This window comes from Phalacrocorax carbo, chromosome 1 (assembly GCF_963921805.1).
Source record: "Phalacrocorax carbo chromosome 1, bPhaCar2.1, whole genome shotgun sequence".
Classification (NCBI taxonomy): Eukaryota; Metazoa; Chordata; class Aves; order Suliformes; family Phalacrocoracidae; genus Phalacrocorax; species Phalacrocorax carbo.
In genome coordinates this window covers 85,561,572-85,585,146 of record NC_087513.1, presented here as the reverse complement: position 1 = coordinate 85,585,146, position 23,575 = coordinate 85,561,572, and the positions used below count along the sequence as shown (strand labels likewise).

Sequence of the window (23,575 nt, the reverse complement as noted above, 5' to 3'; positions counted from 1 at the left end):
AAAGACCTGGGCCTCTCTGTATATTCTGCTTTCACCATGGCCAGGCTTGCTATTGCTGCTGATAATGACCCTGGGATGGGGGAGGGCAGTAGTTACTGCTGGCAGCCTTCTCTAGCAGCAGAGAATAATGTCTCTTCCTCCTTCCTGGATGCAGCAGAAGTGGCAAACTTGGCTCTTTGCCTTGGCCCAGTCACATCTCTGCTCGGAGATTCAGGTGAATGAGTGGGAACTGCTTGTGCAGAGAACAGCTGCTGTATTCAGTGCCCTGGACATGTCTGAGAGGCATTTGGGTTGGAGTGAGGAAGCGGGCAGTATGAGTTAGCCCATACTCCAGCATCAGATCTGCTAGGAAAAAAAAAAAAAGAGACAGACAAGAGGAAATGGAAATTCCTGGCCTCCATGCAAGTTCCTAAAAACAGCAAGTGGATCCTCTCTTCATCCATTCAAAGTCGTCACTTACCTTCATTGATTCCTTACTCCTTACACCTCTTTTCACCCTTACACCCACAGACCCTTGAAGCCCCCATAATTTCTATACAGGCTTTTCATGAGAAGAATTTATAGGAAGCATTAGGATGAAATTACTGCACTCTTATCCCTACAACTTTGATGTAGCTGCTTGCTTCCTCTATTTTTCTTTTTGCCCATCTATATCAGCTGGCTAATAATTTCTGCCTGGTCTCGCTGCATTCTGCATTCACTCTTCCTTTGCACCTTTTCCTAGCTCTCTGGTTCCTCTGTCAAGTTCTGTCTCTCATTCTGTGTTTCCTACTGTCTCTTTCATGAGTTAGAACAAACCCGTTTTGAGGCTGATGCTTGGCGTAAGCTGCTGACTTTGTAGGTCCTGATGTAAAGAGAAAACACTACATCCTGTGGAATGAAATTGGGAATCACAGGGAAAAAGAAAAGTGTCCAGGAAAGCTCTGTGTTCTTACTTAAACACAAATACATGCATACTCTTGCAATGGAAGATTGTGTTCACATCCTCAGTTTTTATCAGGAGTGCTGACCCATTGATGAGTGAATGCAAATACATGTGGTTAAGGGATTTCTGACCACTCAAAATTTTAGCTTCCCTAGAGAATAGCTTACATGCCAGGTCAGTGAGCTATTTCATATGGGAGACATAGAGCCAAATCTCTGTAGTACTTGATATACATCAGTTCCAAATACAAAAGGCTAGCGGGTTTGGCATCTAAGACTAAGATCTTCCCTTAAAGAAAATGGGAAGCTGCGGAGGATTACCTTTATGCTCACTTTTCCACTGAATACTGAGAGCCTGGGGAAATCTTACTCTGCAGCAGAGTTGAATGAGGCACCTCTCTGCCGTTCTTGTCCAATACTGCTTGTCTTACCATCACTGACAACACTCAGTACAGCTTCCCCGGCTCAGCTGTCCCAGCAGAGTGCTCCTGCAGGCTGTGCACCATCTATGGATCCCCAGAAAGGGGGAATCTAAGGGAAACTGATCTTCTACAGCAGAGAAGGGACAGAAGTCATCACCCCATCCCCCGTTGTCTCATCTTCCTCCACCTCTCCTTCTTCTCCTCCTGTCCTTCCCCGTGCCCGCCCCGGCGTGGCGTGACCGGGGCCTGGTCCCAGCTGTGAGGTGTCCTTTGCTGTCTCTCCTTTGAAGCTCAGCTCGGGAGGAAGAGGAGGGCTGGGGGCGGGAGCCGGGAGGGAGCCTGTGCCCTTGGCCATGGCGAGGCAGGAGGAGAGAAGGCACCCGAGGAGGGAAGCCGGGAGCTGACTCAGCGGAGCAGGCCGGCATGCTTTCCCGGGAGCACGGCTTCCCTGCCGGAGTCTGCGGAGGGTATTTAGTGGTACCGGTGCCGGGCAGCCCCGCCGTTCCCCCGGCAGCCTGGGGATGGGCCAGGGGCCGGCTGGAGGCGGTCACTTCCCGCCCCCGCCGGCGGTCGCGTCGTGGGAGCAGGAGGATGATCACTCGGGGATTGTCTGAAAGACCGGGGAGGCGGTGAAAGCGGTGGTTGTGCCCCAGCCCGGTAGGTCCGGCTGTGGCCTTGGGGCCGGCCCCGCTGCAGTGGAGCGGCGCGCAGCCGAGTGGCCGCGGTCCTTCCGTCCCTTCCTCCGTCCCCGGGCCTGGTTCTGGTCTGGAGGAGGCGGCCAAGTGAGGCTGGCGGGTCCTTCTCCGGCTGAGAGGAAAGAGAGGGCGCGAGTGACTCCTGCTTGCTTTTTTCCTGCCGTTCGGGGTGGATGAGTTCTCCAGTTTGGACTTTTGAGGAGGTGGGAGTGCGGATGCGTGGCGAGATTTTTTTCCCTCGGTAGTTCTCCTTTCTCCTGCAGGATAGGAGAAAGGTGGGGAGTAAGAGCTGGCTGGGTTCTCCGGGCCTTTTCGGTACCCTGCCCACTCTTTTTGTTGGTGCAAGAAGAGACAGAGGAAGCCCTGAGCAGGGAGCAGGCATTGCCCACATGTTGGAGCAGTGCCTCCCACGGGAGGGGCAGGAGCTCCCCAGCAGCCAGAACGGGGAGTGCAGCTGGAAGTCAGGTTCCTAACTAGGAGTTGGGGTCTATGGGCAGAAAAGTTTGTGACCAGCTGACAGCAAACTGCATCTCATTTGTAGTAGTTGCTTCCTTTTCCTAGTTCTCTTTTGGTAATTCCTTTCCCTGAATTTTAGGAATCTGTGTTTTAGCAAAATTCAAAGTTGTAGTTTCTATGCATGCTGGTGTTAGCAGAGTAAGGCTTTTCATGTCATGTTTTCAGCTGTCTCCACTGAATACCTAAAAATCTTATTTGGTAGAGCAAATATGCCTCTCTAAGGGAGAAACAAGGGAGTGAAAGAGCAGAAGTTGTTGCTCAGGGGAAGTGGTTGCCCAGAATTTTCCTTATGAGCGTTTCAGGCCTGTTCTTGTTTCAGATTATCTTCAGTTCTTCCAAATTGCCTGTCCCTTCTAGTGAGTGATTTCAAGGGCATATTGGTGTCTTGTTGCAAGAATACACTCATTAGGCTGGGATGCCAGTTATTGTACTGTTGTTCCATAATCAGCTGCAAATTGTGCCTTATTGTTTCTCCTACTAGAAGGCTTCCAGATTAGCAGAGGTTTTTACAATAGCTGTACACCTGCTTCCCTGTGAGCTTTCAGGAAAATAGTTACTGGAGGATTTGGGGCACTTGTCTCTTCAGAGCACAACAAATCCCCTTTGCCTCTGGAATACTTACAAAAGGTGGATGAAAGGCTATATGAAATACGTCAAGGCTAATTTGTGTTTTTCTCAGAACAAATACTTGCATTGACTTGGTTATTTGACTGTCTCAGCTATAGCAGATGGGAATGATTTTGAGAGAGCTGTATAGAGAGGTCCCAGTACTGAAATAGCAGAGGATGCTGCCAGATGGGAATACAGGGCATGAGGAGAGTCATGTGTGTGGAGATGGTGGCTTAGAGGTCTGCAAACAGGTGCTTGTTGCACTGTTTCAGAATTGAGAGTGGAGTCTTTAGCAGTGTATCAGCAGTGCATACTTTTAGTTTGGCTACCTGCTTGAAATTAATGCACTGGTGACTGTCACTAGTAAAATCCTAGTTTAGTCTTTAGCATTGTCTAGGCACTTTGTTTCCCCTTGTTGCCATTTCCTAAAAATAAAGCTTCAGCAAGTATTACATATTCCTCTCCAGGTCTGCAGAATTGCTTTTGTTTTTCAGGCTGATATTCTGCTTTTTTGTGGTCAAAGAGTTTGAAGTTCCAATTTGAAAAGAAGTATGTTCTCTTTCTGTAGAGAAAGCTTAGCGCTTTTCATTTCAGAAGTTCAAAATTCACAAATGGACTTTCAAGCAGTAGTTACAATAACCCCAAATTTTTGTGATATTTTGTAAAAGTTAACAAAATCTAAGTCATTATGGCATTCTTTTTTTTGAAGTCCTTCAGCCCATTCTTAATCTGGGATACTTACAGAACTGAGAACATCTCTAAATGTATAAGACTGGTGATTTTGGCATCTGCTAGAGACATTTTGACAATAAAACTATACTAAGAGCGAATGTTACAGAGCAGTTGCTGCATAGAGCACTCAGCTCAGTCCAAAGCGTAGAAATGAATTTATGGTGAGAGGATAGGGGCAGGACTGGCCACACTGACCTTATGTAGGAACTGCCAGATTTTCATGATGCAGGTGTGTATTTTACTCTTCATGGAATGCTTCAGGATTCAAACCAGTGACAGCCAAAGGAATACACTGTAGTATGCAACAAGGCCCCAGGGCATCCAGTTGCACGAAAGTTCTACTGTTACACTTCTCTGGAGATGGCTAGTTTCTGAAAAAATTAAGGTATTACCTTTTTAGAGCTCACAGAACTGAATCTTCAGCTTTCTAAAAGAAACAATGAAAATCTTTCATGTACTTCCTTGGACATAGATTTTGTTGGTGCCAAACATGCTTCAAGTAAATGAATAAAATGAGAAGTAAAGCATGTGTTGGTATAATATTACTATTAATTTAAAATACATTTGCCATCTAACTATTCTGATACTTATGTGAGGATGTCAAGGCTTACTCCTACATCTTTCCTCCCATTTTATTATCCATATTATGGATTTAATCTTTAGATATGTTACACAGATCTCTCTCATTTGGGTTCTGTGGGATGGAAGCATTATGTTACTTCGAGTAGATTAGCCTACGTGGAAGTTACATGATGCCATTGGGCTACTCAAATAAATTGTGAGTTGTCAGAGAATTGGTGGGCATAGAGATTCTTGGAGCTTGTAACAGAGTGTAGCTTCATGATTACAGAAATATGTTATACTTCTATCCAACAGGGAATGTAGATGCTGGGTTCAAAGCAAGAGTCTGTGTGACTTACAGGTACTGATCTCTTAGCATAGAAGCAGTAGGAGTCACACATTTAATAGCTAGAGCATAACAATTCATGACTGCATTATGTCCTCGCATGACAAACAATTAATGATTGGGTTACAAAGTGGATGAACCTTGTCTGTTGTATTATAAACTTGGGCTTTGTTCCCAGCTCCACCTATGTGACATTCACCATGACTTAAACCCCAGTTGTGACTGCTAGTAAAATCAGTGAATGACATGGAAAGTTTATTAGTTAACGGTAGGAGAGCTGCAGCTAGCAGTGAGACTGTCCATAATGCAATGGGCAAGTCTTTTAAACTACAGTGTATTGTTTGTGTTATTTTTGTGTTTTCTCTCTATGAAATCAAATAAGTGCTGCTGCTGTTTGTATACATTGTTGCTCCAGCAGGGGTAATAATAATAATTCCAATAGAAGACATGCAGACAAAAGCCCATCTAATGCACACACTGGCTTTACCAGCAGTGCCAACACAGAACTATGGCTGCATCTCTCCTGTAGCATGTATCAGTTCAGTTCTGGCACCATCACTGTTATGCTCCTGTCTTGGAGACTAATACCCAGGCTAGGGAAACTAGGGCTGTCCTTTGTATGTGCTGATTTCAGTGATATTTCAGAACTTTCAGATCTTTTAATATGGTTCAGTTTTGGGATCTGATCCCAAAGCTTTCTATGACACCCATCTTTATTCTGCTGCAGTCTATGATAGAGGATGAACTTGGCAAAAAAGATTGTTCAGCACTTACATGACAGTTTTGAGGAAAATAGTGTGTTTGAACACAGAGAGAGCAGTTGGGGCCAGAACATTTTTTGCTGTTACATCCAGGATGTTTGTAGGTGGTGAGTGGTAAGCTAAGACAGCTCAAGTCATTCCTTATGAGATTCCAGGTTCCTTGTGGGCAAGAATTGGTCTGGGGACAGGAAGAGTAAGCAGAAGGCAAAGCAGGCACTGCAAGGAAGTACTGGCATCTTGCGCTCTTCAAGAGTTAGAAGTTTTTCTTTTTCCTTCCCCTGCCCCTTCCTGCCCCTGTCTCTTGCAGGAAGTCTGAGGAGGGGGTGTGCTGCTTCAGTGATGTTATAGACTATCCCACCCAAGGCTTTCCATGTGCTCTCACTCCTGCTGTCCCCAACAAGGTAAAGGCAGTCCACATTCCTCTGGCTCAGGGTTGGAATGTGCCATGAAACACTGAGCGGAAGAAATGACTGAAAGCATGCTCATGTGCATGTCTGTGTTATACCTATAGTTGCCCACTTCCATGAGAATCCTAAACTTGTTCATTTAACCATTTCTTATGCTATACTGTATCAAGTCAGTAGTCTGACCCATTGAAAGAGAGAAATTCCTGATACCTGTCTGATCAGGTTCCAGGTCAAGATTTTGCAGCGCAAGCTGAAGACAATTTGCCCAGTTGAATTGTCAGTTAAGGAAGAATGATTCCATCTTGTCTTCAGTGAGCAAGCAGTTTCTGTGCCAAAACATGGAAGGAGTTGTTGGCTCCTTCAATATCTATGTTACCACAGCAGATAACGTTAGCTTCTGCAAATGTTAAATTCTTTTCCCCATTGTCTTTTCTTTTTCACAGACTGTGGACTTGTTTGAGATGATTGAAAAAATGCAGGTAAGGAGAAGTTATTCTGTCAGACTTTGGGATCTCTTGATTTTTTTCATAAAACAGATAATCAAACAGATAATCAGCTGCTATTTGTCTTGTCACTTTACTCCCAATACCCTTTAATTTGGGCTTGCAGAATATTTAGCTCTCCTAGGCCCAAGCTGCTATACCTACTCTTAAATGCAGTTTCAAAAGCATTTTCCTGTGTGTGTTTTTCCAACAAGCATGATGGAAGGAGTAGACACAATTTGCTGTAATCCTGTTTGTTCTTTGCAGAAGTGTGATTCTGAGAGAAAATCAAAACTGCATTTAGGTATCTCTGGCATCTTCTTCACGAAACTATGTTTCCACTAGGTAGCGGCTGCTAATGACAGGTGATTAATGGGATGTTAACATAACTGCATTCAGCAAGGTCAAACAGTTTAATAAATAACTATTGTAGGCCCTGTCTTTAACTTGCACAAGAAAGGAGGACTCTAGCTCAATTCTCATATGGAAATACATGCATTTAGTTGCATATATTACATTATAAAATTAAAATAAAGTAAAACGGGGAAAAAAACCAACCCTGCCCTACCAAATAAAGCTATAGTAGTATAATAATATGTTATATATCTAACACCAAAATCTTTAAAACTAAATTTTTCAGATTATCTGGTCTCAGAGCATCCTTACAGACTACCAATATTTTCTCTGAGTAATACACTTTCTTAAAAATGCTATGGTTAACTTTGAGCTAACATAACATGTACATGGCACGCAATGCCTGCTTTTTATTATGTGCAGGAATTAAACTTATAAGAAGCAATTAACTTTTTTTTTAGAATTTGGGTGATCAGATTTTGGATGTGAGGGAAGTGCAGGACTTTGGTGGGACTGTAAATGTGAGGAGGTGGAAGGTAGCAGCAAAATGCTGAGTACAGAGTTATGAGGCTGAAGTACTACTTGGCAGACTAGAAGGGAGAAGTGGGGGAAAGAGGGGGTAAAGGTATATCTTCTATATATTCATGTGTAGATAGACACAGACCCTGAAACCACTGTACTGACACCCAGACTATGTTTGGGGTATATGCTCAGTGCTTTAGAGTAACAGGCTCTGTAAATGTGCCTAGCTCCCTTAGCTCTGTGCTACAAAGTAAGCTTGAGCGTGCAGAGCTTCTTGTTCAGTTCAAGAACATGTTAAAAGGTATGACAATCCTTTCCAGGCCTTCTGAAGTCTGTGTAAAGAAGAATCACTAGCAGATGTCCCTTACTGAAGGCTGTGTTGCTTAAGATTCTCAGTGTTTCTCAGCTCCTAGTTTACCATATGAAAACTGGCTCTCACTGGATTTGGACCTCTTTAGTTACATACATAGCAGAAGGAGCTGATGAGAATTTCCATCATATACATACCACCTAATTTTGCAACTATATTGGTTTCTTGGCTGCCCATTGTTAAGATTGTATAGCGGTGGGTTTGGGTTTTTTTGTGTTTTTCTTTTTTTTTTTTTAATCTAGCTTGTTTTGTCATCTCACTTGCACTAGGAGGATTAATAACTGCTGCTTAAGTATGACAGCAATTTTCTGAAAGAAGGGAAGAGAGTTGTTTTTGAAAAGAACTCCCCCCGAATAGTTGTTTCTATTATTTGTTATCTTTCTTCATATTTTTACTAATTCTTTATTCTTTTTTGTTTGTTTTTGTTTGTTTTTGCTTTCCCTTTCCTTCCATTTGTCTCTGGCTATCGTTTAGATTTATTGAATTATTCTTGAAAATTAAATATAGGATTTTCATTAGCAATCAAGCGAGTAAAAGCCAAAATAGGAGGCTTGGACATTTTTCCTGTAAAATAACAACAACAAAGCTATAGGACAGAATTAGTTTTTGAGTACTTTAGTGATTGGATTGGAGTATAATTGTTTGACTGAAACTTAACGTAGCCATTTCCTGTTATGTGTGATCAATTAACAGGTAAAGTTGTGCTCTCTTTTTAAACTGAAACCTGTCCCTGAGATCTGGGAATGAAGTTTGCCTTTCTCTTTTTTTTTTTTTTTTTTTTACTCTTATTAATAACTACTTGAAGTGAATGGGTTACTGGCTGCTTTGTTCTATGCATACAGACCTAGTGAAGTCACAGTAAATACTTTAAGGACACTAAGGAATACATTGTTCCTAGATAGCTCTGCAGTGCAAGCAGTTGAAAAGCAAGCAAATTGAATTTCAGCCAATGAACCCAGATATTTTAGGTCTTACATACTTGCATAACCAACCCCTCTTCACTTACCTGCCTTTGTTTTTTATGGTGTGATGTTCACTACCTCTATTCTGCATTTGTACAGTTTCAACCTATCCTTCAGTCTTATTTTCTCACAACTACCTTTGTATTTTTTTTTCCTGTGCCCCATTTTATATCTAAGTAGTCCATTTTGAATTAGTCCCCTCAAGGCACTGCTCTTTCCCCATAAAAAACATGTGTTATCCTAGCATTGTTAAACTATGTTGGACCCAGCTGTGGGTCTGGACAGCTTTTTCCTCTGCTGTCTGTTCTTTCATCCTGCTGAGGCCACGTGTTTCCCTGGGAATATCAGATTCCCAGATTGATACTATCTCCACTAAGCTACCCAGGGAGACAGTGAAGGAAAGCCTTTGCTTAAAGGCAGTGCTGCAAGCCAAACTGGGCCAAACCGGAAGGGTGTCTTAGTAGGTGGTTGAGACTGCTGTAGTTTGTGTCTCTCCCTTTTGAGGCATGGCAGTGCTCATCAACCAGTTGCTCTGCCCATGCTCTGACACTTCAGCAGCTTCTGCTCTAAGTTCCCTGTGGTCCTGCTTACCCTCTAAAATAAAGCTTTGGACTATATGGGCCAGGGCTGCATTAGATCTTTAAAAGTATCTTAAGCTTCACTCTAGAGGAGAGGTTGGTGGATTTAGGCCTATGAGTTCTGCTTCCAGGCTCCTTTACAGTGCAGAGTCATGGAACATGCTGGCATGTTCCTCTGCTCTCTGAAAAGGCTCTGACACAAACAGCACCTCCTTTACAGCAGCCCAAGAAGTTTTCCTTTAGGCCTGTCTGAGATACTGGTCTTCTACCAGGTCCTCCTTTGAAACTGGAAACTTGTTGCAGTTGTCAGATCTGCCAGAAATGCCAAGGAAGTGAAGACAGAACTTACAAAATTGCAGTTTCCCAACCTTGATTTCTGTGTGCAGAAATCTCCCAGTGCATAGCAGATTTATGCTGCTACTTTCCACGGTTTGTACCAGAAGGCTGGGGTTGCTTTGTACCTGAATGTCTCCTGTCTCAATCCTATTCAGATAGAGCACAGAACTTTCTTGCCGCAAAGAACTGTTCCTGAGACCCCTGTTGCAGAACGTAGCCTTCCTTATGAGCTCCAGCACACTAGGTTTACAAGTGACCAGATCACATCAACAAAACATCCATTTGCATTTATATTTCATGCACTCCACTTTCTCAGCTTTATGACTTCCCCAAATGCAAAATGGCTAGTACTATCTCTGCAAAAGGCAAAGATCACTTGTCAGCCTCTGTTTCATCTCAGTTTCACAACCTACCATGTCCTGGTAATTTGTTGTTCATTTTTTCATTGCTGCCTACTGACATTGCAATTTGAAACAGATCTTCTGACGTTTCTCTATGAAGAATACTTCTAAGCTGCTATTTGTTCAGGCTCCTCTGTTGAAAATAAAAGTGAAGAAAAAAATTTTTTTTTGGGGGGGGGGGCTGTGTGTGTAACTCTCTTTAAGCTCAGCTTTTATAGTTTGATCCTATGTCATCCTGTAGACCTTTTGACAAGCTTCTTTCTCCTAATATAGTTAAGGAAAATAATTTCTTTGCTCTTAATTGTGTTATCTGCAGATTGTTCCTTACTTGCTTTGCTATGTTTCTATGATTAACCAACTAAAATTTGTTGTTATTTCTGTTCTTTGAGTTTGAACTCAACTTCAGACTTACGAAGAATGCATCTACTGCTAGTCTCCCTTACCCTGGAGTTTAGCCACTCTGGTTTACTTCTGGTGTTTCTTAAGAGTTTTTTGAAGGTTTATGCCTTTGTCATGAGCTCAAGGTCTGGCTCCTCATCATTTCACGAAGGTTTAGCTTTTTTTTATGGCTCATTTTTAGGTTCTTTTAATGAGCTTTCTCATTTTTCTATAACCTTATTTTTATGTGTAATGGATGTCTTTTTTCTCTTTTTCTTTTCTTGCGCCTGCAAGGAGCATCCTGATCATTATTAGTCCTCCATTTAGTGTTGCTATTGCCCACTGTTAATGTTGGTGCTATTCTAGCAGTTTTTCACCCTATGTGGTTGGAGCATTGGCCCCAAACATTTGCTCGTGAGCCTTTTAAATATCTGCTGTACACCTCCACTCAGATATACATGTATCTACCAGGGACGAGTTTACAAGCTAGTTTCACTGTAGAATACTTGCATAGACATAGCTGTTATAAATTAGATCCTGCTTATTTTCAGAACAAAGTCAAGAGCTGCTTATCCTATGTTGAATCCCTGATTAGCTGCTCCATTAAGCAGTCACTGATGGTGTATAAAAATGTAGTCTCAGCATTGTGTTCCGGTATGAGAGTTAGAAGATTTAGGTGGCAGTATTTGAATACTCATGTACTGTGTATAAGAGAAAGCTGCAACTTAAATCCTGGTATTCAGCTTCCTATCTGACAAGGCAAATTTTGCCTCTTACTCTTTTGTCTGTATTGGTGCCCACTTGGACAATGGCCATCATTTTATGGGAGCCTGTAGGCTCCCATATCTTTTTGGCTTCTTTTGTTCTGGGCCTCTGCTCAGTTTATGTTGGGGCTGTCCTCACTAAAATTTTCCTGCTCCTGTGTGCTTCTGCTACAGAAGTGTGGTGGAAATGGGCTAGTCTTGCCATGGTGAGAAGACAGAGGGTGGAATAGCCTTAAGAAAAATAATCAAGTCTGGATGCCAGATGCTGATTCAGGAAGAAACTAGGCATCCAGTAGTGCTTTGCCCTGTCATTCCAACCCATCTCACAGTAATGGTGCCTAGGAAAGCAGATGTGCAGGGCTTTGCTATGTGGCTCGTTACTGCCTGCAGGAGTCTGTTGCGTTAGTCAGATGTCTGGATGGAGAGAGGCTCTGATTTTCTGTCTTACCTCTAGGAGACAGATTTGTTTGCTTATGTGGATGGAAGCAAGCCACATAAGCTGCTTAAGTCTTCTTACCCAGCCCTAATCCTCAAAACAAGTGTTTGTTACTTCTCTTAACCCTACTCTGAGGTTCTCAATGCTCTGCCTGACAGTATCTTGAAGGGAGGGGGAAGAGTAGAACAGGAATGAATGGTCTGAAATACTGTTCTTCCACGTTCTCTCTTTACCTCTTCCTTTTTTTATTGATTGGGATGGGAAGTAAAGTAGCGAGAATAGATTAGAGAATTAAGTAAGAAAATAAGTTTGGGAGATTGCTTTTGATTTCTTCCAGCTTTCTGCTTTTTAAGAGAAGTAAAGTGGGGGGCCTTTAAGTTCTAATGCCAAACTAGGGGACTGGCCAAGTTCTAGCTTTACTCCTTCTGTTTATTCCAAACTTGCATAAAATAGAAGATTATACAGCGGCAGACAAAATATGCATATTTGGGATATGGAGAAGGACACAGAGGGTAAGTGGAACAGACATGTTGAAATGTAGGATTCACTGTCTGTGACTTTCTATTTCCAGGGGAGTCATCTGGATGAACAAAGATGTTCCCTTCCGGCTCCTCTCAAGGTCAGGTCAAGTCATTGTTGCCTCCTAAGTTGCTAAGAATGGCAGATAATAACTGACCTGGCTTGCAGTGTATTTTCATCTTGGGACTGAACTGGGAGCCTACAAACAGGCCAAGATATGCTTGGTTGTTGTTTTATTTTTGAAGTTGCTGCACAAAAGGGTGAAACTATGTAGCTGAAACAATCAATACTTCCCTCTTTCAAATTTAAGTGGTACCAATAAGCGTTTAATATTACTAAAATCTTAGTTTTGACTAAATAATTTCTTAAATTTTATTCAGTTTAAGAGCTATAATAATATTTATGAAACCACATTGCATTTATTTTGGTAGTCTGCTTTATAACTCATAGGTGCTGCTAGAAAGACAGTCTGTTTCCCTTAATATTGGGCCAATAAGAACAGATTCCCATCTTTAAATTCTAAACTCTTCCTCTCCATTCTTTCAGTCATAGCTCAGGCAGAGTAACCTTAAGATCAACCTTGACCTTGAATTCCATCTTGGAAAGACCTTAAACCCTCCCGCCCACCCCTCCTTGAGAATTGATATAGCTCAATTCTGACAGAGATAGTCCATGCTCTTTGTGGTGATGGAAGTGCATCCAGCTGGCATGAAGAGGCTCAGATACTCCTATTGTTGCAGTCGTGCCTCAGCACTGCTCAGTTGTATATCACAGGTCTAGCTATGGGATGACACAACCTTGATCTTATTGTAAATAGAGTACTGCTTCTGCCATCCCTACTGTCAACTCTGTCTGCAGCTGCCTAACACTGTGTGGAAGGAAAGCAGAAAGGTTCTCTCTCCTAACCTCATCCGACTTGCCTTTAGTTTGACTACCTCCTCATTTTGCATGCCTGTATTCTGTGTAGTTTCAAGGAGGAAGGTGGGTGAAATCTGACTCCTAAATTTCTTGTTCTAAAAGTTCTGTATTGTAATGCTGAGAGCTAGGAAATGGAGTCTAACCTTAAATCCTACAGTAAAATTCTAAAAATGGACTAGGGCAGAGTTGATGCTGAGGGCACAGTTTGTGCCATGATGAGAGCATGATCCTTCAAACAGTCATGCACTTTTGCTAATGGTCTCTTCTGATTTCAGACAGAAGAGGAGTATATTCCTTACCCCAGCATCCATGAGGTGAGTTAGTACTGCTCTCCTCTCTTTTTCCTTGGACTTTACTGGCCTTTCAGCTTATTGGCCTTTCAGCTTTCATGTTCTGTGTCCTTCTGAATAGGTTTTACAGAAAGGGTGGCCATATCCTCTCATTATCTTACCTCAGTTTGGGGGCTACTGGATTGAAGGGACCAGCCACAACCTCTCCAGCTTGAGTCCAACTCTGTCTGACATACCCTTTCCCTGGAGTGGTAAAGTGAAACTGGAGAGTGACCCTACAGCCAAGCTGTACCGCAAACATTTTCTGGGGAAGGTAAGGGTCATCTTCAGAGCCTTCTCTGCCCACCCAGCCTCAAGGCTGAAATGTGTCTCAGGCTTTTCCTGATGAACTTAGAAATAAATACACAGCCACTCCATTTCAATTCCTCATGATGCCTTGAACTAATGTAAATAAGGTACATACTATCATATGGCTAGCAGTGTGTTAGGTTGGTCCTGTCCCCTTGTGATATGTGTATCATTCTGTGCATTAACAGAAGAAGGTGTTTGTACAGGGAATGCTTATATTTGATTAAGAAGCTCTTTTGAGGGGCTCCTGGACAGATACCAATCTTGGGATGACATGGGGGAAAAAGTGTAATAATACTGGAAATGGAGATGGTATTATTTTCAGAGCAGACTTCAGCACTGACAGTGCAAGCCCCTCAGTAGTAAGAAAAATGGTCCATTTTTCTTGGTGTGGATAAGTAGCAAATATGGTCACCAGAGAAAGTCTATGAAGAAACCAGACAATGTGTTTTATAGTTGTTTGTTTTAAGTAAGTTTGCTGCTAAGCGTTGCCTGACTTGAAAAAAAATCAGTCTGACAGGGGGACAGAGCTTGGCCTCATTAAGTGGATATTTGTTGGCTGGCCATTAAGGTCCATCTGGGTTGGCCTGTTTAGGGAATTGATTGATTCCTAAACTGGATTACAGGATGATACTAAACATCAAGAACAAGTGAGAACAAACCTGTGGTATTTTCTGAGATTCAGTTCATGGCATAAGGAGGTAAGAAAGCTTGACAGGTATACTCATACTGCATCTTATTCTGTTGTCTCCCTCTGTGACGGCATAATAAGTTCAAAACCAGAATGAGGTGGAGCTTTGGGCAGTGCTGGGGACTTGTTCTGCAGTAGCTAGACTTGTCTGAATGATCTTGTGTAGTATGCAACACTAGAAACCAATATTAATATAATCTATATGTAAAGTACCCTTCCTGGAGGCTTCCTCTCTAGACTGACAGATCTGCTGTACAATCTGTTAATGGCATTTATCCTGTGACATTCTGGAAGCCTTCAGCATGCCAATTGTTATTATTTTTCTGTCATGGTAAATTTAGGGTTGTGCTTCAAAGTTTCCAGAGCCAGCTAGGATGAGAGGCAAATTGGGATATGATTTTTTTCAGTCCAATTGTAGGGTTCCCTGCTGACCTGATATCACAGAATGGTTGAGGTTGGAAGGGATGTCCAGAGCTCATCTTGTCCATGCCCCTTCTAAAGCAGGACCTTTGGTTCCTTCCAAGTGAGATCCAGGAATTTCCATTCCATCGGGCTTCATACATTTGCAAAGTGCCCAACCATCTCTGCTTCAGTACTACAGAAAAACTCGTCTCGCCTATATTCTTTTTTTTCTACAGTGTCCAGTGTTTTATTCTTTGTCTTCATTGCCATGAATGTGTGTCTGTGTTCCATGCAAGTTTTTGAGCAAGCCAGTGTCAGAAAAGAACAAGGTGAACAGGACTCTTGTCACAGAAAACTTTACCCATGTCTTTACTGATGGCTTAAAGGCTTAGGTAAGGAAAGACCTCAGAGTTATCCCACAGAGTACTTCTTCAGTTCAAAGTTAAGAGAGACCAGTGATTTTGATGCTGTGTGGATTGGGTCCTTTTCTTGCTGATAACATTGGGAATGTTGTTTCAGAAAGGTAAAGAGAGGTCTCTTGTATGCTTTGAATAACTGCAAACAATTCTTAACTGAAGAAGAGTCCGTAAGTATTGTCTGATGGGAGAGGCATAGCCAGTGGTTTAGGGAATATCCTTTAAGCAAGATGGGAGATTAGAGTATGTGCGGTATTATGAACTTAATATGCATGACTGTGTTGTGGGTGTGCATATACCAGGTCAGTCAAACTTGGACAACTGTTTTGACGCTTTTTGCAGAACACCTTATAGCAGATCCTATAAAACAACCACAACAACAACAAAAAAAAAAGTGCTAGGGCATACAAGCCACAGCTCAGTTCCTTTTCTTTGTTTCATGGCCTATATTTTATATGATGATTACACAGTAAGATTCATTTTGCCTGTAGGAAGAAGGCTGCAAAACAGTATGTCTTATACTGTGGGAATTACTCAATGTCTATGTTGTTTTTCGAAACTATAATAAAGAGAAGTAGCCTGAAGTCAGGAAGGATTTAAGAAAGGTATACATTGGAAATGCCAAAGAATCTTAGGGTGCAATTTCACAAGCACTTGAAGCTGACAGTGCTGATGAGAGAAGCATTCTTGCCATGCATTCATATATGGTCATGTATTTCTCCATTATGCTGTCCTTTCTTTGTGCTGGTTAAAGTATTGCTGCTGCAGTGCTGTGAACTGCTGGGGAATTGACTCAGTGGAGTCCTCTCAGCAGAAAGAACTATGTCTTAAGTTATTCGTGTGAAATTCTAGCTTAACCTAGGACAAAGAAGTGCAAACTATTTGAAGCAGTCAAAGGACATTTTTATTATTATGTATATTTGTAATTATCTCTCTTGTTATTTTAAAGTCTAATTTTATTTCATTACTACAAGGCTATGATTTTAGTAAATGTGTTCTCTGACTTGCTGAGACTGCTGTCTTCTCATATTCAGGATTATTTTCCCTGGCATGCAAATACATGTGTTTTGGAGCTTGTCACTGTTTTCCTGCCACAACAAGCTGATATCAGTCAAGATTTTCAGTTGTCTCCAAGCAGAGATGCAGGGAGGGCTGGCAAGGAGACAACCTTACTGTGTTATTTCAGTACCAGCCCAGCCTTAGTAGTTCTGTGTTCTGCAGTTGATAACAATGGCAGTAGCTTCTAGGTCCTTGTTGCCATCTGACTGGCAAACACCACCTTACACTTCTATGAAATGAAGGCTTGCTGGAATAATGATGCTTCCTACTCACCACTGTAAGTTTATTAGTTATCTATCACTGTTGATAGGTTTGGATGTTCAGGTGTTGTTATTTTCCTGTAGGTCGTCACATAATAATTTGGCCACCAAAGCTGCTTTTCTTCCTTCTTTAGTGATGAAATCATCCCAGTATTTTACCAGGTGATCAGAGGTTGCCAAGTTTTTCCAGGTTTTTTTTTGTTTTGGTGGAGTGGTTGTTTGTGTGTGGGGTGTGGCTTGGGTTTTTTTTTGTTTTTTAAAATTTTCACTTCTCTTGAAGAAAGATAATGGGCTAATGAACCCATTTTGAATCCTATAAAGATCTTTTAGTGTTCTCTGGCTTCCTATGCTCCTGTTGCTAAAAGAACTGATGAAACATACCAGGTCCCATGGGGAAGGCATCTTTTACTTTTGTCTGACTTGTTCATGTGTGTTGCAGTTGCTGCTACTGAGTAGTGAAAAATAATTCTCTTTCATGAAAAAGAACCCAAGCAACTAAGAACATGCCAAGTGTCTTAATAGCCGTATAATTTCTCAGGCAAACTGTCAGCACTTCTTGTGTATTCTGTTAGTCTTTCCTTTGGCCCCATGGAAGATACTTAATTGCTTTTAGAGATGTCTGTCTGAAATCCAGAATTTCCTTTCAGACTGCCTTAAATGTTACAAAAACAGCTTCTATGGCTGAACAAATTTGTACCTATATACAGGTCATCTCAGTTCCAGGGTATCTTGTCACCACCAGGTTGTAACCTTCTGTATTAAAGCATCAGAAGGCTTTATGGTTATCCCTAACATCAGGACAGCTAATGATAAATGCTGTTTTACATTGAAGGACACTCAGTCTGCCTTCTGTTGCCTATGTGTTTTTACAAGGAAAGACAATCACAGAGGAAAAAAAAAAGTCATAACGAAGAAATTGTATGTATGAACAAAACTATTACTCAGGTCCCAGTTTAAAACTCAGGATTACATTCAGGCTCAAGCCAGAGTAGCTATGACAAAAATTCAATGCTCTTAAGACCTCTGCTAATTCTGGTGCCTGTTCCCCTGTGAAGATTGCACCCCTTTGTGCAGCTCTGCCTGGTTATGCTGGCTGCAGAGCTGATAGCCCAGTCTCCAAAGCAGCTGAGATCCCATTGTGTCACACCTGCTTGAGACTGGCTTAGAAGTTTTATCAAAAGGCATCCTGTTGTCCCATCTTTACAGCTCAATGTTACTTTTGGCTGCAGCTAACCTCATGCTTTGGCTCCTATTCCTACTATCCCAGCCTTCTAGTCCAGACTTTTGTTGGCATTGTGCCATCTTTTTCCTTAACAGCCTATCTTGGGCATCCACCCTAGCATATGACTTATTTGGTTTATGGACTTCCTTGATTCTAGACTTCAGCTGACCATTGAGCATGCTCTTGTTTTGCTCCTTGAATCTGTCTATTCCTCAGCTGCTCTGTCTTTCTGCCCTTGGTCCCAATGACTACTGCACCTTAATCTTTTTCACATTCCAAAAATCTGTTAGTATCCTGAAAGTCATGGTCAGAAGCAATAAACTGTCCTGTCAGCCTTTGTGGCTTCCTTTGATTTCAGTTTTTCTTCCCATGTACAGATAAGTTCAGTTGCTACCATTGACTTGTGTGACAGATCACACTGGACTTCTGTGATTTGAACACTGCAGCTAGAGGCCACGTTATTCTGTTTGCTTGTTTGCTGCTCTTTACTTATACCATATCTTTTTCAGGACCCCCTTGTTCGGTCTGATTCAGCAGAAGGTAGACTATGGTAGCACCAGGAGCTATGAAGCCCTCGGGCTTCTCGGGTTTGAGGAACTGCCTTGCCTGTCCCGATCTAGCGCTGAGCCACAGGATGACCTTGCCGCAGCTGTGCTCCTCGCCGACTGAGTCACATCCAGGTTCAGGGTAGTGACTGTAGTCTTAGTTATTACTACTACTTTTTTTTTTTCTTTTCAAAGGGGGGGATGGCTTATGTCTGCTGACCTCAAGATGTGTATGTCCACCTAGATATCAGTATTTCACTAGATGAACCTTTATTTCATATTGAGTCAGAACTATGACTAATACAAAAAGTTGTTTAGGTTTTTTCCCCAGCAAAAGGCATTCTCACCGGTGTGTTGAGAGAGGTTGCAATCCACCAGAGACAGAAAAGACCTTCTGTATTTTCTAGGCAAAAGGCTGAGGAAGCAATTCTCAGACTCAACTCTTTTTTTTTATCAAATTACATACTGTGTTCCCATTGACTCATTATTATTAATTAATTGTGTCTAGAGTACTCCTTTCACAGAACACATTCCAAATGTTGCAAGTTCTGACTGTACAACTGTACACTCAGTGTGCTATTGCATAACACTTTTTTGTCATGCACAAGGATGCATTTATACAGTGCTTCCTGTGATGCTCCCTCTGAGTCTTGCAATACTGGTTACTGACTTCATGCTCCCTGACTGTCTTCTCAGGTTGTAAGTGACTGTCTTTGATTTGAGATGACTGCTATTCTGGTGGTAGAACAGCCCATTCATTATTTGCAGGGGAATGGCATTTTATTTCTCTTCTCCATTTATTTGACGACGACAAATGCTTTGCATTTAGGCTGAGGAGATAATTTCTACAACGTAACAGCATAAAACCTTTGCTGTACATCAGAACAGAATCTGTGCACACTAAAACGTATGCGGAGTACTTTGATTATATCTTTCAAGTAAGTTGGTGATGGGCAACACTATCATTAGAAAATATATCAACAAACAAGAGAGCAGTTGGTACCTCTCCTCTGAAACAGTTGACAAGTAGAATTTGGGAATCAAGCTCCAATTAAGGTATGTGCATTTTATCTCAGTGAGTGGACAGAGCTTCTTTTTCCTACAGAACCACAAATGGGAAATGCAGCTGGATATCTTGAGGTACATCATCTGGGATTTGGAAAATCCCAAGATTTGTCTGCAAACAATGATTTTTTTTTTTTTTTTTCTTCCCTGTTGCCTGTTCTGCACTGAAGATCCCTGTGGACACATTCCTGATTCCACTGTCAGCAGATTGCTATATGACTTTCTCCTGATTTTCATGGTCCCAAGGCATAAGGATAATTCTGCCTGCAGTAGGGTGGCTAAGATGATTTTGGGTTAGGATTCTTTGTTTTGTTTTATTTATTATTATTTTGCTTTGCTGAGAAGTCATCTTACCCCAACTACCATCATTGCTAGCTCAGAAGCACCATACCAATCTCGCCATGTTCTCCTAGGCTGGAGGCTAAATACTGGGATGTACTACTCCCCCTTTCAACAGACGTTCTCATTAGCAGCAAGATATTAAAATATTAATCTAATAAAATCTAATCCAAAGATCACTGGATCCCTTGCAGGACATTATGATTGGTCTCTCTGTCCTGGTTATACCTCAAACCCAATAATTTTGGCCTGTTGCTGAAAGCATGAGTTCAGTCTCAACTCTTTGTTTGGTCAGAGTTTATGTAGCAGCCAGCTCCAAAAACTGGCCATAAAGTGGTTTTCCACTAGGAAGATGGGAGCACGCTAAGCATTTCTGGATGATTCCACCTATATAATATTCTCATTGTGCTAGAGGTTTCTGTTTCCGTTGACATCCCTTTCAAAAGACTTTAACCTTTTGATGTTAGAGGTTATGTATCTATATATATCTCAATATATAAAATAAGTATAGATATACCCAGGCCATTGGAACATGGCTGTATACCCGGGAGAAATGTGTGGCCACAGCCACTTCTATATAGAGCTTATGAAAATGTTTGCATTATTGTTCATTGTTTGACTGAATGGCTTTCTCTGTTTGAGGCACATTTCACTAAAGCTCAAGCAGTGTTAGTGGCATTGCTGAGAACAGTTTTCATCTGCAAAGTAGTTACGTGGAGCTATGACTACATCCTTCCTGAGATGTGAGTCCTCTTAGAGATCAACCATTTGGTGTAATGATCCTGCCATTACTGTTTGTATAGAAAATTCCCATGACTACATACAGTTGAATGTGCTGGAGGCCACTGCTTAGTCATGCAGAGTCTGAAGGATACTGGGAAAGTCCATGAAAGATATTAATTTATTTACAAGAAACTTGGATTTTTTCAAAATGTGTTGCTGAATGTTCTCATCCTAATGCTTCTCAGGAGTCCTTCTGATGATGGACAGCCAAGGAGAACTGAAATTACAGTGGATGAAATTTGACTGATATGCTCATGCATTGATCACCAAGGGGGCTGGGAGACAGCATATACATGTCTTCAAGCATGTCATTGCTAGTTAAAAAAAAAAACATTAGCTAATCTTGAGTGACAGGTTGTATGCAAAAAATCTGGTAAACTTGAGGAAGTGTGTTTGGAATAATGCATTTTGGCTTCCTGTTTTCAGGAGCACCAGAACTTTTATTCTACTGACATGTCCTTGGGCTATCTGGTACTTTCTGTGAAGTATGAACAGATTGAGAAACAGGAAAATCTGCGCCTGTTGCTGAGGTAATAGTGCCTGTTGTTGAAGTGTTTGTTACTGTGCTGTGTCTCTCTTACGTTGAGCTTCCTCTGCACAGATATGGGTGTGAATGTCATGTCATTCTGCTGGAGAGGACTGCAAAAGAACCTTCTTAGCCTTTTTTTGCCTTCTCCTCTGAGTTTCTCTGAGCAGTTTCCTTCAGGAAGCTGAAGTTCTGTTTGCAGGCACATCTTTATAGTTCCTGTGTGGAAAACATCTGTTCTTCCCTCAAAAAGGTTTTTGTGTTTATTCTGTTTACTTAAAGACATGTGAGTACTCTCTAGGAACATATGGATTCCCCAATGGAGGGCAGCCTCGCCCAGGCCTGTCTTTGTACTTTGTACTTTAGAGTAAGGGTCCCTTGAAGGTGAGCTAGAACACTCCTTAGCTTCCCAGGGCAGCCTATGAAGTGCCATAACCTTTAGGGCTTCCACAGAGAGCCATTACCCCGAGAGAGCTGCTGAACGAACTAGAGGAAGAAGAGAGAGGGATCTTGCATAGGTGAGAGGCATGCTGCAGAAAAGCTTATTACCACACTATGGACTGGGTGCACTTCCACTAGGCAGTGTGCTACTGGAAGCAACTGACATACAGTTACTGCTGACAAAGTCTTATCCAGGACTGAGGGAAAATACTGTTTGCACAGGAGTCAGCTACAAGAGAATCACTTGTGGGTTTCCTCCATTGTAAGAGGAGAACACTTCAAAGTACCAGGTGGAGCAATAACCTCAGGGGGAAGGGGGGTAAGAGAGCGTATTTGTGAGATGTGCCAGGGAATGTTTATCTGAGCCCAAAAACCTTCCTACATGGAAGAGACTGGTGAAGAACAAAAGGGTAGTAATTCTTCTGTTAAGATACCATCTTATATGCAGCACCTTTTGCTCAATAGCTTGTTTATAATCGTCTGAAGAGGACTCTGACAGCCCAATATTTCTTCTCCCCTAGAAAGGCATCTCTCCTTTTATAGAGAGAGAGAAAGGAAGTTTTTGTCCATCAGCTTTCTGGAACAATGTTACACTGGTTTCTATACTTTGCATAGATCTGCTTTCCTAGGCTGTCTCTAACAGACCTTTTAAGTCTTTCAAACCCTCATTGTATGATCTTACAAATCCATTATAATACTGTTTCCATGAATTATATGTCAACATTTAGGTATCTGTGAAAGAAAATGGCAGGGTGGGCTGGGAAGAGCAAAATATTTCTTCAAGCAAGAAAAGAACTCAAAAGAGCAAGAGGCTACTCATCCCTGTTTTGTCTTCCTCTGCTCTCCACAACAAGTGATGAGCAATAAGAAGTGATTTTATGCACCAGGCTTAAAATGAATCCTCTGGAATAAACTGCTTTAAGGATAATCTGAAGGAATGGCTACTCTTTCTTTAGAGAGCCAGTGTTGCTTATGTCTCCCTTTTGGCTTTTGCTCTAATGTCCTTTTTGTTTTGTGCCAGGACTCGGACTGGCACCAGACATGACCTGATCCCCATTTCCTGTCTGAATGAGTTTCCCAGTGCTGTCCAGATGGCAAAGGTGAGATTCTTGCTTGCCTGTTCACTCTTAAAGCCTCATTCTTCAAGTTATTTTCACATCTGTCCTGCCATTTCCGTTTTCTGCTATTCCCCAATAGCACTGTTATATACTTCCCTTTTACGCTAACACTTAACTTTTCTCTCTCTTCCACTTTTACCTCAGAATTTTTGCCTGAAGGGATTCCTGTCAGATAATTATAAACAGTGCCTACACTCTCATGCCTGCAGCAAGCTAGGGCACATGATAATCACATTTCTGTTTCCCTCTCTCTCACTTGACAGCTACTGTGTGAGGATGTGAATGTTGAACGCTTCTTTCCTGTCCTCTACCCCAAGGTATAATGTTCTGATATGTCTGTATGTCCCTTTCCACCAAGGTCTAGCTAATGATGCCCAACTGATAATTTGTATTTTCATTACTTCAGGCTTCGCAGCTTATTGTTGCATTTGATGAACATGTCATAAGCAATAACTTCAAATTTGGGGTCATCTACCAGAAACCTGGACAGGTAAGCTCCACCCCTTATTCCATACCATTTACACCATGCCCAGGTCCCATATGATGCAATACAACCGTACCAACCACCACCCCTCCCCTTCCCATCCTTTAACATAATACACAGACATCATTCCCTTAGTTCATGGACCTTCCCTGTAAAATGTCCATTAAAATGTCCATTGAGTTCACCCAGTCCATGACTCTGGGCTCCATCTGTTGTATCAGTCTTTCAGGGTGGGAGAGATGGTGTGTGGCGTTGGGTTGCTGCATACCGAGTCAGCCATCGTTCCATCACTGCTGCATGGCTTGTTTCGTAGTTGATCTTCCATGGGTTGGGAGGCTCGTACTCTGATATCATTGATACAACACAGAGGTGGCACACAGTATTAGATAGCAGTTCACATTGTGCCATTCAGTTCATTGACTGTTTTCGCCCAAAATCAAATCCCCTTGAGGCACACATCGGATTTCTCCATCCTCCTGCATCACCCACCAAGTGCACCCAGGTCCTCGAGCAAAAGAAATCCCACGAATGGGTTTGCCTTTGCCGGAGGCAGGAAGAACCCAGGCTGTTTTGCCCAGCATACTTTTTGTGTG

At 42.0% G+C, this 23,575-nt stretch overlaps 1 protein-coding gene across 33 annotated transcripts in view; it reads left to right on the top strand.

The window, feature by feature from the left end:
* The window catches only part of LOC104053595 (rap1 GTPase-activating protein 1), a 94,826-nt gene that overhangs the window by 25,313 nt on the left and 45,938 nt on the right, over positions 1–23,575 (top strand). For 4 of the 33 annotated variants that reach the window (XR_010374985.1, XR_010374984.1, XM_064463839.1 and 1 more), the window contains exons 1-11: positions 1,609–1,813; positions 5,874–5,967; positions 6,417–6,452; positions 12,128–12,175; positions 13,269–13,307; positions 13,405–13,596; positions 14,258–14,332; positions 20,840–20,943; positions 22,402–22,480; positions 22,762–22,815; positions 22,905–22,988. Coding sequence is in view for 30 of the 33 variants with exons in the window: in XM_064463839.1 (XP_064319909.1) it covers positions 1,770–1,813; positions 5,874–5,967; positions 6,417–6,452; positions 12,128–12,175; positions 13,269–13,307; positions 13,405–13,596; positions 14,258–14,332; positions 20,840–20,943; positions 22,402–22,480; positions 22,762–22,815; positions 22,905–22,988 (849 nt within the window). In the remaining 3 variants the exon portion in view is untranslated. The other 29 variants (XR_010374980.1, XM_064463976.1, XM_064463799.1 and 26 more) reach the window with 28 other exon arrangements.